This window comes from Silurus aristotelis (genome assembly GCF_946808225.1).
Source record: "Silurus aristotelis genome assembly, chromosome: 5".
Classification (NCBI taxonomy): Eukaryota; Metazoa; Chordata; class Actinopteri; order Siluriformes; family Siluridae; genus Silurus; species Silurus aristotelis.
In genome coordinates, this window is record NC_139578.1 from 11,937,794 (window position 1) to 11,951,966 (window position 14,173).

Here is a 14,173-nt window from a genome sequence, read left to right on the forward strand (position 1 = left end):
CAGCCTGGTGTGGAGCCAACAACCTGTCTCTAAACGTCGACAAAACTAAAGAGATGGTTGTTGACTTCAGGAGAACACAGAGTGATCATTCTCCACTGGTCATCGCTGGATCCTCAGTGGAGATCGTCAAGAGCACCAAATTCCTTGGTGTTCATCTGGCGGACAACCTCACCTGGTCACTTAACACCAGCTCCATCACCAAGAAAGCCCAGCAGCGTCTCTACTTCCTGAGAAGGCTGAGGAAAGCTCATCTCCCTCCCCCTATCCTGACCATGTTCTACAGAGGGACCATCGAGAGCATCTTAAGCAGCTGCATCACTGCCTGGTTTGGGAACTGCACCGTCTCGGATCGCAAGACCCAAAGCACACAGCATTGTGGACGACCACACACACACCCGTCACACACACTTTTCCCACTCCTACCATCAGGGAAACGGTTCCGAAGCATTCGGGCCGCCACATCCAGACTGTGCAACAGTTTTTTCCCGCAAGCCATCAGGCTCCTCAACAAAGAACTGAACTGAACTCTCTCACACACACACACACACACAAATGTGTGACTGATCTGCACAAACCGGACTCAACACCCATCATACACTTCGCTCACCCAGGTTTCAATACCAATCACACTTTTCACTATCGCAAAATGTTTACATGCCGTCTGTTGCTGATTCCGGGACTTGTTATTTTGCACAATATTCTGTCCAAATCCTTTGGTTACTGTTAACTTTATTTTTGATTGCTGCTACTGCTGAATTGCACAAATTCTGTTTACATCTTTCTGTTTACACTGCACCTTATTCTGTTACGACAGGTTTTACTGGCGGAGCTATTTCCATTTTTATTTTTATATTTTGTGTATTGTGTATTGTCCTGCACTGTCCTGTGTTGTCTTGCACTGTCTTGTGTTGTCTTTTGCACTGTTTGCACCAGCTGCACACATGCACTTTATGTGGCGAGGATCTTAGTTCTCAGCCCTGTGTTTTTCTGTTCTGTACTGTTTGTTTTATGTTGTTCTATGTAGCACCTGGGTTCAGGAGGAACGTTGTTTTATTTCACTGTGTACTGCATCAGCTATATATGGTTGAAATGACAATAAAAGCTTTTTGACTTCTTGACTTGACTTCTATAAACTTTCCCTTTCACTCTCACAGATACTCTTCTATCACAAATCACTCCTGTCACTCTTCTCTCCCCACTCCTCCCTGTCTGCACTCTTTAATTCTCTTCCCTTACACACTCTCCATTATTTTGCACTGTTGACCCCCAGGTACCTAAACTCCTCGTAACCCTCCTTGAGAAAAGTATGATGTTTAGCAGAATGGAGCATTAAATTGCATTAACTTTTACAAAGAGTTGTTAGCAGCACTATATATATATATATATATATATATATATATATATATATATATATATATATATATATATATATATATATATATATACAGTGAGGAAAATAAGTATTTGAACACCCTGCTATTTTGCAAGTTCTCCCACTTAGAAATCATGGAGGGGTCTGAAATTGTCATCGTAGGTGCACGTCCACTGTGAGAGACATAATCTAAAAAAAAAAATCCAGAAATCACAATGTATGATTTTTAAACTATTTATTTGTATGATACAGCTGCAAATAAGTATTTGAACACCTGTCTATCAGCTAGAATTCTGAACCTCAAAGACCTGTTAGTCTGCCTTTAAAATGTCCACCTCCACTACATTTATTATCCTAAATTAGATGCACCTGTTTGAGGTCGTTAGCTGCATAAAGACACCTGTCCACCCCATACAATCAGTAACAATCCAACTACTAACATGGCCAAGACCAAAGAGCGGTCCAAAGACACTAGAGACAAAATTGTACACCTCCACAAGGCTGGAAAGGGCTACGGGGAAATTGCCAAGCAGCTTGGTGAAAAAAGGTCCACTGTTGGAGCAATCATTAGAAAATGGAAGAAGCTAAACATGACTGTCAATCTCCCTCGGACTGGGGCTTCATTAAAGATCTCACCTTGTGGGGTCTCAATGATCCTAAGGAAGGTGAGAAATCAGCCCAGAACCACACGGGAGGAGATGGTCAATGACCTGAAAAGAGCTGGGACCATCGTTTCCGAGGTTACTGTTGGTAATACACTAAGACGTCATGGTTTGAAATCATGCATGGCACGGAAGGTTTCCCTGCTTAAACCAGCACATGTCCAGGCACGTCTTAAGTTTGCCAATGACCATTTGGATGATCCAGAGGAGTCATGGAAGAAAGTCATGTGATCAGATGAGACCAAAATACAACTTTTGGGTCATAATTCCACTAAACGTGTTTGGAGGAAGAAGAATGATGAGTACCATCCCAAGAACACCATCCCTACTGTGAAGCACGGGGGTGGTAGCATCATGTTTTGGGGGTGTTTTTCTGCACATGGGACAGGGCGACTGCACTGTATTAAGGAGAGGATGACCGGGGCCATGTATTGCGAGATTTTGGGGAACAACCTCCTTTCCTCAGTTAGAGCATTGAAGATGGGTCGAGGCTGGGTCTTCCAACATGACAATGACCCGAAGCACACAGCCAGGATAACCAAGGAGTGGCTCTGTAAGAAGCATATCAAGGTTCTGGCATGGCCTAGCCAGTCTCCAGACCTAAACCCAATAGAGAATCTTTGGAGGGAGCTCCAACTCTGTTTTTCTCAGCGACAGGCCAGAAACCTGACTGATCTAGAGAAGATCTGTGTGGAGGAGTGGGCCAAAATCCCTCCTGCAGTGTGTGCAAACCTGGTGAAAAACTACAGGAACGTTTGACCTCTGTAATTGCAAACAAAGGCTACTGTACCAAATATTAACATTGACTTTCTCGGGTGTTCAAAAAATTAGCAGCTGTATCATACAAATAAATAGTTAAAAAATCATACATTGTGATTTCTGGATTTTTTTTTTAGATTATGTCTCTCACAGTGGACATGCACCTACGATGACAATTTCAGACCCCTCCATGATTTCTAAGTGGGAGAACTTGCAAAATAGCAGGGTGTTTAAATACTTATTTTCCTCATTGTATATATATATATATATATATATATATATATATATATATATATATATATATATATATATATATTCAAGTCCATTCAAAAGCAAGTACTTTTGTACTTTTACTTAAGTAAAAAGTAAAAGGTGCATTTTTGACTCGGAGTCACATCTTAGAATGGAATTTGTCCTTATACTCAAGTACAGAAAGGGTGTACTTTAGCCACCATTTGAATATTTTCATTTTAACTGTTCTATAGCTTACTGTGCCGTAGTATGTAAAAATAAAACTACTTTTGAGCTTATGTGTATGAGCATTAGAATTATTTCTAAATGAATTACACTTTTAGCTTTTTCTAATTCTATTTTGTTGACGTTTACTCTTCAGTGATAAAAACGTAAGTGCAGTTGTTCTTCTATGGCAGTCCTAAGACAATCCGAAATAAAACTTCATTTTCTCAATATCAATTTATTCCAAGTTATCCAAGTTTTCTATGGGGTACTAGTCTCAATAATCTCACAGTGATCTTGTGGGACCATCTATGTGGGACCATTCTCAGCAGCAGTGAAGGAGAATTGACCAAGCAGCAATCACAGAGCCAAGAAAACCGGTGTCCTGAGCATATGAAACTTAAACATAATGATTTTATTACAGTTAGAATTTGGTGACAGGCACAAGAGTGGCACATTGCTGCCTCCTTGTAAAAGCCTCTATGTGTGGGATTGGCAACACTAAACTTCCCATATGCAAAAGGTGCGAAAGAAAGTGTGCCTGATGTGGGTACTGGAGATTCCTTTGACTCCAAATGCAGCTGCAGTTGCAATAATAATAGTAGTATTAATAAGTGTTGTAGTAGGAAAAGTGTTGTATGTCAGAGATAATACAGCAGAGTGACAGCAGATCGCATGTTACATCACCCCAATGTAAAACTCCTTTTCATCTCATCTGTGTGCCTGATTCACAGCTTGTGATCCTGGGATAGGTTTCGAATCTACAATGAGGGTTACATTTTTCATCCTAATGCACCTTTTTTGGTTTGTCCACTGTGTCCAGGAATAAGCACAATAATCTGTCAAGAATGTATAGAAATAACGAAACATATAATATTACACTGCATATTACATTGGCATTTACAAACACATATTTTGCAGACATAGCACTATTTCTCCCACTCCAAGCACTATTCAGCAGCACAGAGGCAACATACAAGCAACAGGTTATTGTAACAGTTTCACACAGATTTCTATCTTTTCACACACACACACATAAACCAAATTTTATATATATATATATATATATATATATATATATATATATATATATATATATATATATATATATATATATAAAATATATATGTAAACAGCAGGTAAAGCTTGTCCTCATATACAGAGATAAAGCATTGAATACTTTTTTTTTTTTTTTTTTTAAAGGAAGCCCTCTAATTTATTAAACTAATTGGTCTCAGCATTCCCATCTTTTACATCCCTGAACCCTTTATCATCCAGCAACTGTACATCCAAAATTATTATACTAATATTGCATTATGTGAGCAGTGGAAGTATGAGTGTAAGTGGTTAACATTTATATGTACTTATAATGTTCACTCTAAGCACATTTTAAAGACCTAAGACCTAAACCATGAGCAAAATTGGCTGACTTAATTCATAACATTTACAAATAATACTTCATGTCAGCATATACTGTTACTTTTATATAGTTAAAAGAAGACATAGCTCACAGCTCATGCCATTGTAATTCCTCGAAGGCTAAAAGAAAAGTTACCAGGTAAACAGAGGTTTAATCCGCAAGACGAACAGGACGACACGGTTCACTCTCTTTGTCGTGGCATCGTTTCACAGTCACACTTTCCTTTCTCGCATTTGAAAGTGTTCGATTAGATAATACTCATCCACAATAAAGCGTGTGCGCATTGGAAACATGCAGTCAGGGAAAGTCAGCCCCACACTTAATACCACTCGATCCAAGTATATGTCATATAAAAATAGATATATATGTATTTTTTACAGATGATAAGTCGCTGGCATGAATCGCAAAACATCGCAATTAACTTTTGTAGAAGTAGTTTTGCTGTGAAACTTTTAGTTCCCTTGCCAAAGTTCCAATCTCAGTATTTCTTCCAGGTCTTTCAGAATCAAAAAAGCGTATGAATGGCAGCCAGTACGTTGTGGCTCAATGATAGTTCCCAGTGCTGAATTCTGAGAGTTACACTATCTGAGGTGCGTGATGATTCATGTTTGAATGTACAGGGTGTAATCGAGTGGTCTCTGGTGCTAATAAGATGTTGTTTGGTTTCGCCTTGGGCCACAGCGTACCATTAGTATGCTCAAAGTGATTGGACATTGCTTCTGAGATTTGCGAGCTTGCCGTCTCGCTGCCTCCGTTATCCATGCCGTCGGGTTCAATTTGGCCCCTGGAAAACTCTGACGCTTCATCGACTGGCCTCATGTCTTCTTCATCTGGAAGCATGGGGTAGGTTAAATTTAATGGGGAATGATGCCCTCTGCTGCCTGCTCTGATGCTATTTATGCTGCCTCCTCCTGATTGCGGTCTGCCATCTGCTGGTAGGATGGCGCTACCGTTTCGAGACCGGATAATTTCAGCAGTCTGCTCCACTGAAAAATTGGAAAGCTGTAGAGGAGGGTGGAAGTGGCTCTCCTATAAATAAACAAACAATAACAAGTGAAATATAGTGAAAATTTAATGAACTAACACATGCCTTCTTGATATCAAACTGCGGTTCATTCATTTAACACAACACAAAGGTAAATGCTAAATATAATGAATACTGTTCAATATGATTAGACTGGATAGAGACATGCCTGGACTCTATTTTGAAACACACAAATAAAGATGGACAGCAGTATAATGTACGTACCGGATGCACCAAAGATGCATCGGTGCTCCTGCCATAAGGGTCCACTTTCACTCGACTGGGAACTCGCTCTAAATCTTTCTCTCTGTCCATCGTTCGTTCCCTGCCTCGTCTGGATGTGTTATAAAGGGCAGGTCGACCCAGACTGTCTACTCCACCTAAAGTGGAATGGCTGTCTCGAGAGCGGGGTCGATCCTGTTTTGTGCATGTAAAATACAAAAGGTAAAGCTAACTCGATTTCATATGAAACTTGTAAAATAATTTGTGTGCAAACTGAATAATACAATAATACATTTAACAAAGCGTTACGTTTAATCTCAAGACGAGAGAGAAGGAAAACACAAAAACTGACCAATGAACTGAGGCTGGTCCGTATTGTTCCTTCAACTCTTAATGGTATGAGCTCTTCCATCTGGTAAAAGAAGAGAGGGAAAGATGGAGATGAGTAATAGGAACTGTAATATGCGACTGATTAATAAATGATGCTCCATTGTTGCATGGTTGTGGTTGTTACAGTAGGTGTGTGAGCTCATACCTGGTATTTATTATCTATGCTGGTTGAGGCAACTCTTCTAATCGAGGCCTGTCTGGATAGAGTGCTAATTTCTTCCCTGAGTGAATGAGAGAGATTTTGAACACAAAAAAACCTTTATTAGATATTGGTTTCTACATTGCATTTCAAGGTCTTAATACATCTTCGGTGCATTAAACTATGAATAAAGGAATAAAAACATTTCTTCGTACTTTTTCTCATTCAGCTCTAAAGCCAGCTGTTGGTTTTTCCGCTTGTGATGTCGGTTTACTGTTATTACTACAATCACTAGGATGAGCACCAAAAGCCCCGCAACTGCTCCAGTGATGATCAGCAGGAGGCTGTTTAACGATGTCGGATTTTTGGGTTCCTCTGTTTTTATACACGGACACACAGAGACACAACACAGACTTGTTAGTGCATTCACTCCTCCAACACAACTAATCATCTACAGGTAGTCGTCGACTTACGACCACGACTGGGACCGACAGACCGGTCGTAACAACCCACAAGCTGGGACGCACTCGTTACGACAGTCGTAACACGATTTGGTCATAAGTAGAGTAGGCTATATGTACAGTACTGTGAAATTATGCCGGAAGCTGGTACGCACTGTCGTACGCCGCGGCTAGCGATTGTGGTCGTAAGTTGCATAGGTCGTAAGTCGACGACTACCTGTTTTACTCTGGTAAAAATATCGTGTTGTGCATGTGCTTGTGTGACCACTAGGGGTCAGTAACGGTAAACGCCTGAAAAAATGTACAACACAGAAGCTGGATTGAAAGTCTTGAAATGTTAGATAAGTGCAATAATGCCAAAATATTTGTTTACTTATTATAAACCGTTAAATGAAAAAAGCAAACCATATATGGTATAAATAGCAGGTTTAACTAGAACACCCATTCATAGTTTTATATATCAGGTGTATATATTTTGTGTTCATTTTCAGTAGGATAAAATGTCAAATAAAATAACAATAAATACAAACCTGTTACTTCGATTTTCAGGTGCACTTTCTCAGAACCCACAGTATTGGTGGCCACACATTCATACATTCCATTGTCTGTTAATCTGAGAGGCCTGTCAAATCGCATTATTTCGTTCTCCACGGTCACACCATCTGGTAAACTGCCATCTTTCCTGTATAATGAACAAATATTGTTATATGTATATTACTGGTTAACAAGTTACACAGAGAGAGGTAATGCACACCATTCAAGATTCAGAAATCATCCAATCTTTATACATATTTTTAAAATATATTTTTAATTCACCTCGATTATCAATCGACCTGTTTTGTTTCTGCAGTCTCTGATTATATTCAAGGAAGTGTGTGGACAATGCTTTACATGATGTTTTACATGATGCACTGATAAGTTTGCATACTGACAGAGAGTCATCATGTTTGCCCATTCACACATATACATATTGCCTTCTGACTGCAGCTGTTCCCAAGACCCAATGTGTCTTACAACTGCACCTTCTCACACTTCCATCCTTTCCAAGCCCATGCTCACTCATTCACTAGTCATCTACTGTTTTTCCCCAACGTTCTCATCCACCTCTCCCTCCTTTCGTGTGAAAATGTGTGTGCTCCTGTGTGTTTCTGACGGTTTTACACAAGCTGGAACACGATACCAGGACACACTTACTTTACTTGCTTTGCATCTACACCAAGCAGATACAGAACAGGTTCTTCGACTTACGATGCCTGACGAAAATGTTTACTGAGCGTGCGCGCGTGTGTTGGTGTGTCATAAGACAAAGTTCAACAACCAAGTGTCTAACTGCCTGAGTGTGCTTGAAGGCTCTTATTGGCAATTGCAAAATTAGGGATCCATTTTATGACATAATTACAAAACAAATGTTAACTTAATAAAACAAATAAATTATTAAAAAATCATATAAATGAAATCAAATGATAATCCACATCAGTGAGGTCAAAAAGGTCAATTGTCTGCGTGCGGGAGAGTTTGATCTGGCAAAGAAGTGAATCAATCAGGGTGTGTAAATGAATTAAGATTGAATCACTGATATACCACACCTTGAGCCAGGATTACTTTGGCATGTAGGTAGCGAGAAAACACACAACACACACACACACACACACACACACACACACACACACACACACACACACACACACACACACACACACACACACACACACACACACACACACATTAAGAAAAAACAACCTTTCTTGGTGAGAGCTAAGGAAAAACAAGTGTTATGTATCTAACATTTACTAGTTGATTATGTAAGCATGGGTTGAATCTAAGTGAACTCTTGTTTATCGATATTATGTGTATGTTAGCTAGATATCACACGACCCCAATATGAGTAAGAATAGGAAGAAAAGGAATCGGAAATCTGCCATCAAAACCAATCAAGAACACATTAAAGGGTGTTTTGATTTTCAGTCTTACTGTAATTGTCTGAAGATTTTACCTTTTGGATTTTCATGTGTCAACTTTATTTGCCTTTTTACAGCAAATGTAAAAAAAAAAAAAAAAAAAAGAGACAGAGAGCTGTGGTAATTTACCTGGTCCAGGTAAAGTTGTGTGGTTTGGGTTTTCCTCCAGCCTCACACTGTAGTTGTGCACCCTCCAGACCTACATACCAGTTCTCATCATAACCTGAGATTGTTGCATCTGGTGGGTCTAAGACACACACATACACACAGACACACATCAATGGGAATGCACTATCTTTATATGAACTTGTGTAGGAGGGCTTTCTGATGATCATAAATTGTAGGTGACACATTACAGCCAATGGTGTCAATGATATTATTACTACTAATAAAAAAAATAATTAAAAAAAAGTTATAATATTAATACTGCTAGTGGGAAACACACTGTTCAAAAACGAATGCAAAACATTCTATTCAGGCGGTCACGCCCAAACTGTGTTTGGATAATTTCTCGTAACTTAAGATGTTAAGACAATGAATCAGACAGAAACTGGGTAGTCACAGACACAAAACAGGTGCTAAGAGCCAGCCTCTACATGTTAAAACACGGGTTCAGAACGGCTAACTAAATGGACCTAGTCTTTTCTTTTGGGCTATTTAAGTACAAAAAAAAGCCCTTAACAAATAGGCATGGTAGAAACCCTTTTTTTTTAAATAGAAAAAGCATTTACTAATTGTAACAGAGTCACATGTACTGTCTATAGAGCTTGTCTAAAAAATCTGATTAATAACCAATTCAGTGACATCAGAATCAGTATGCATGTTAAACAACAATCTAACACAGCATCCTTGTGTAACATCTACAACGACAACCTCTACAAAGCATAACATTAATAAACTCACATTGCACTTCGAGTTTATTTTCGATCCTCAGTGGACTTTGTAGAGAAGGATGCCAGACAAGACAGTCCAGCTTGCGCCCGTTCATACTCCTCAGAGGGTGAAGAGAGTACTGGATGGAAGTAACGCCATTTTCCAGACTGCGGTTCTGGCTCTGGCCGGGCAAATCTGTGTCCCACGAGAGACCAGCCTGAGGTTTAGCCATTGCACGGCAGGTGGCGGCCAGTCGAAAAGACTGTCCCTCTACTAGAACGAAAGGGTCCAATGTCGAGATGGGCTTAGCTGGGGGGAAAAAAAACACAAGATGTAGCATATATAAGAATTACATCAACACAACGTGTAATTTAGGCCAAAACCCTTGTATATGTTGTCTACCGCCAGCAAAATGCCATCATAAAACTGTCAAATAATGATTTGCTGAAACAATACACCTTTAATGTAGTTGACTTGATAAAGGACCATCGACAGTCAGTTAGAATTTCATTTTATTGTAAATGATTACAAGGACATTATTATTTTTCTGCTACTATCTGATACATCCGCCAATTCCAACCCAATGCCGACTTTCTCTATCATGTTACTGCATCTTTTTAAACATCTAAACATCTTTTTGTTACATTTGAATTGACAGACACCTAACATAAGTTTGTGTCTCACTGACTTATAGGCAGAGGTGGGAAGTAACAAAGTAGATTTTTCTGCTATCAGTACTTTACTTTACTATTAATTTTCCCGGATGTAACATTTTACTTTTACTCATAACATTTTTGCAGAAATATCTGTACTTTCTACCTCTTACATTTTCAAACCAGGCTCGTTACTTTAGTTTGAATCTATTTGGTGAAATGTCAATATGCGAACCGTTTTCAGCTCTAAATGTCTACTTTTAAATAAACAAATTCACCAATACTCTCTGATTATGTAATCTGGTATGAAAGTTAGAAGAGGTACAGTTTCTCCGGTATCACCTTATTAACCGTCCGTGTGGAAACATAGCAAAATTTCTGTTTGGTGTCCTGATGATTTACGTAAATGTAAAACACCTTAATTACATTAACACATTTACAAGAATATTTTGTCTTCATGCTCTATGTTGAGTGTGACTTCACTAATAATAAACATACGTTTGCTTTAAGTATCCATATTAGTTCATGCCCATGTTTAATAGAGTATTAATCATGAGAAAAGTATTAAATTAATATTTTTAGAACAGGTGAAAATGTGCAATTAAGTTGCGATTAATTGTGAATTAACTCATGACAATCATGCGATTAATCATGATAAAATATTAAAATTTGATTACAACTATTATAAATTATATTAACAGCCCTAAAAATAATATAACGTGACATCCATTTACCAGCGTGACACTAAAACAGATCATAGTAATGGCTACTTTTTACTTAAGTACATGTCAGAGCTCAAACATCTTTACTTTAACTTGAGTAAAAAAGTGTAGTCAGTACTTCAACTTTTACCAGAGTCTTTTAAAACATAAGTATCTGTTCTTCTACTTGAGTGAAGAATGTGTGTACTTTTTCCACCTTTGCTTATAGGGGAGAGCAATAATGACATCCCTCCTACCCAGACAGGCATCCTCAGGATTCAAATTCTTGCCACTCAAGAACCCTGAGGCCAATCAAGTTATTTTGAAAAAATGTTGTATAGCTCACTGGTTTTCCATTTTAACCTTTATTTACTTGATTAAGGAGCAGTGAGCAGTGAGCAGCCTCTACTGTTGCTTAATTGGAGTGGGTTTATACAACAACTGTTTGCAGTACACAAATGTGCCGTGCCTGTCACTGTTAATGGAGCAGAATAAAAAGTAAAAAGATACAGTATTTGGGCATATTTTGTCTGGAATATTAGTTACTTAATAGATCTGTAAATATAATATATAAAAAATAAATATAATAAATGCAGTGTTACTTCCACAGTCATGTTGCTGTACTTTGCTAATATTCGGTACAACTCATGCACTCTTTTTTGTGTGATACTGCATAAGTATTTGTCAATGATAAAATCTCACAATGCTTTGCCCTCAGTTAATTTTGTAAGTCCTGCTATAATTTCTGTGCCTTGATTGGAATGCACACAATAATTAACTGGAGCAAGGATTTTTATGTCATCTTTTATGTCAGTTCTATGCAGCTGGCACATTGTATTTGATGTACTACTGATTCGCATGTTAGCAACCCAGAACAGTAAAAAGGTGCTTTATACAAGTCGCATATACATTACAGCACAGTGAAATACTTTCTTCACATATCCCAGTGATATTAGGAAGCTGGGTTTAGAGCACAGGATAAGCCATGATTCACTACCCTTGAAGCAAAGATGGTTAATGGGCTTTTGCTCAAGGGCCCCAAAAGTGGCATCTTGGTGATACTGGGGCTTGAACTTACAACCTTCTGATCAGTAACCCAGAACCTTAATTATATTTTGTGGAGGTCAGAGTACAGGCACACTAAAATTTGGAGTATATACAGGTCTACACACTGTATATAGGGAGAGCTAGCTCAGTGGTTAAGGCGTTGGGTTACTGATCAGCAGGTCAAGATTTAAGGCCCTCAACCCTCTGTGCTCCAGGGGCGCTATATCATGGCTGACCCTGCGCTCTGACCCCAGGATCCGAACAAGTTGGGATATGCAAAAAAAAAAAAGAATTTCACTGTGCTGTAATATATATGTGACAAAGTGTATTCTTCTTCTTCTGTCAGTAACCTGAATTTAGGTTCAAATTGGGCAATCTGGAGCTGAGGGGCCAATCAAGTTATTTTGAAAAAATTTTGTGTAGCTCACTGGCTTTCCATTTAACCTTTATTTTTCGTCACTTTATTAATCGTCCAAATTTTTTTTGAAAATATTAATTTTTGAATAAACAGGCTAGTTTATTCCTACATACTTTCGTTTGGCCTAGAAATTTGCTTCCACCCTCCCAGAAGAGAGCTGCCCACTACACGCTTTTAATTAACAGGCGACTCAGAAGTTATACATGCATTCAGATTAAGTAATCAGTTTAGGGGAAGGTTGAGTCACTGATTTCACATCACCTCACATGAATTTCACCCCATTTCCTCTCCAATTTGGTCTTTTTTATCAGCATTTCCCAATCGCTACCTGGTGCTTCTAGGAAAGTAAAGCCAACTACTTCATTAGAAAGAAATTATGTATGTATGTATGTATGTATGTATGTATGTATGTATGTATGTATGTATGTATTTATGCATGCATGCATCTATCTATCTATCTATCTATCTATCTATCTATCTATCTATCTATCTATCTATCTATCTATCTATCTATCTATCTATCTATCTATCTATCTATCTATCTATCTATCTAGAGGGCAGCATAAAACACTTTGAATAAAATGCTATCTGCATCTTCCTGCTTTATGAGCTCACAGACAATGCGATTTGGCCAATGTTATACTGATTAATATTGAGTTATAAAGTCAGCTGTCCCACCCACAAAACACAACAAATTATGCTCTCTGCTTCCAGCCATTGATTGCTGCAGCATGTTCAGGGCTTAAAATATATGATCTCCCAACAAGCATGGCTATTCTTCTATACAAATGTATATTATAACTATAGCATTGTAGGTTGTACTTCATTTTTGTACATAGTGTGGATATAAGAGAATGGATAACTAAAATATTTGCAAACACTTACTCCACACCGTAAGAGACAGTTGTTTCTTTACACTTCCACTAGGGAATATAACAATGGTACAGACATAGTTTCCCTCATCGGAAAGCCTAGTGTTCAGGATCCTCAGAGCAGAATCGATTATGGGGGTGCTGGATTGAAAGCGCACGCGGCCTGCATAAGCAGGAAATTCTGAAACAGAAAAGAAAAGTAAAACTCTGATCGAAATAACACTAACAATAGCTTTTTAAAAGAAAGATAGCAGATAAACTCCTAGATGAAAGAATATTTTAGTACAGAAATATATTACAAATCTTATTGTTGTGATCTTACAGATCTTTAAGTCATGCAGCTTTAATTTTTGTCTGTAATCAACAACATTGGCAATGCATAACTGACTTTCCCAAAAAATTTCGTAAACTGTACTGTCCTTGTCAACTAGTATTAAAAAAATCTATATTACGAAGCTTTCAGCTGCAATTGTGAATATAGTGCACCTTAAAATGCTTTAACTTATACATAAACAGCTAGAAGATCTATACTAATGCTAAAAACGCGTACCCTTGAGGTTAACAGCAGAGCAACAAGGAAACACTTTTTTTCTAGACATAATCAAACGAATCTTACAAACTGATAAAACAAATGCTTGGTACCTAGCTGTCCATCCTCATGATGAGCAGTTATGATCTGCTCTTCGCTCCCATCTGGCTTAATGTGCATCCAGATAACCTGAACGATCACTTCACCTTCTGATGGC

General features: G+C 38.3%; 1 protein-coding gene across 2 annotated transcripts in view; it reads right to left on the minus strand.

The window, feature by feature from the left end:
* Positions 1-4,375: 4,375 nt before the first annotated feature.
* The window catches only part of nectin4a (nectin cell adhesion molecule 4a), a 12,628-nt gene continuing 2,830 nt past the window's right edge, over positions 4,376-14,173 (minus strand). The window contains exons 2-11 of one of the 2 annotated variants that reach the window (XM_083542178.1): positions 14,070-14,173; positions 13,441-13,608; positions 9,767-10,045; positions 8,993-9,110; positions 7,436-7,587; positions 6,660-6,819; positions 6,451-6,526; positions 6,268-6,327; positions 5,919-6,110; positions 4,376-5,698 (exon numbers count right to left, since the gene is read on the minus strand). The exon at positions 14,070-14,173 is cut by the window's right edge and continues 94 nt beyond it. In XM_083542178.1, the coding sequence (XP_083398304.1) occupies positions 5,246-5,698; positions 5,919-6,110; positions 6,268-6,327; positions 6,451-6,526; positions 6,660-6,819; positions 7,436-7,587; positions 8,993-9,110; positions 9,767-10,045; positions 13,441-13,608; positions 14,070-14,173 (1,762 nt within the window). In that variant the 3' untranslated portion in view covers positions 4,376-5,245. The remainder of the gene's footprint in view (positions 5,699-5,918; positions 6,111-6,267; positions 6,328-6,450; positions 6,527-6,659; positions 6,820-7,435; positions 7,588-8,992; positions 9,111-9,766; positions 10,046-13,440; positions 13,609-14,069) is intronic. The other variant, XM_083542179.1, reaches the window with a different exon arrangement.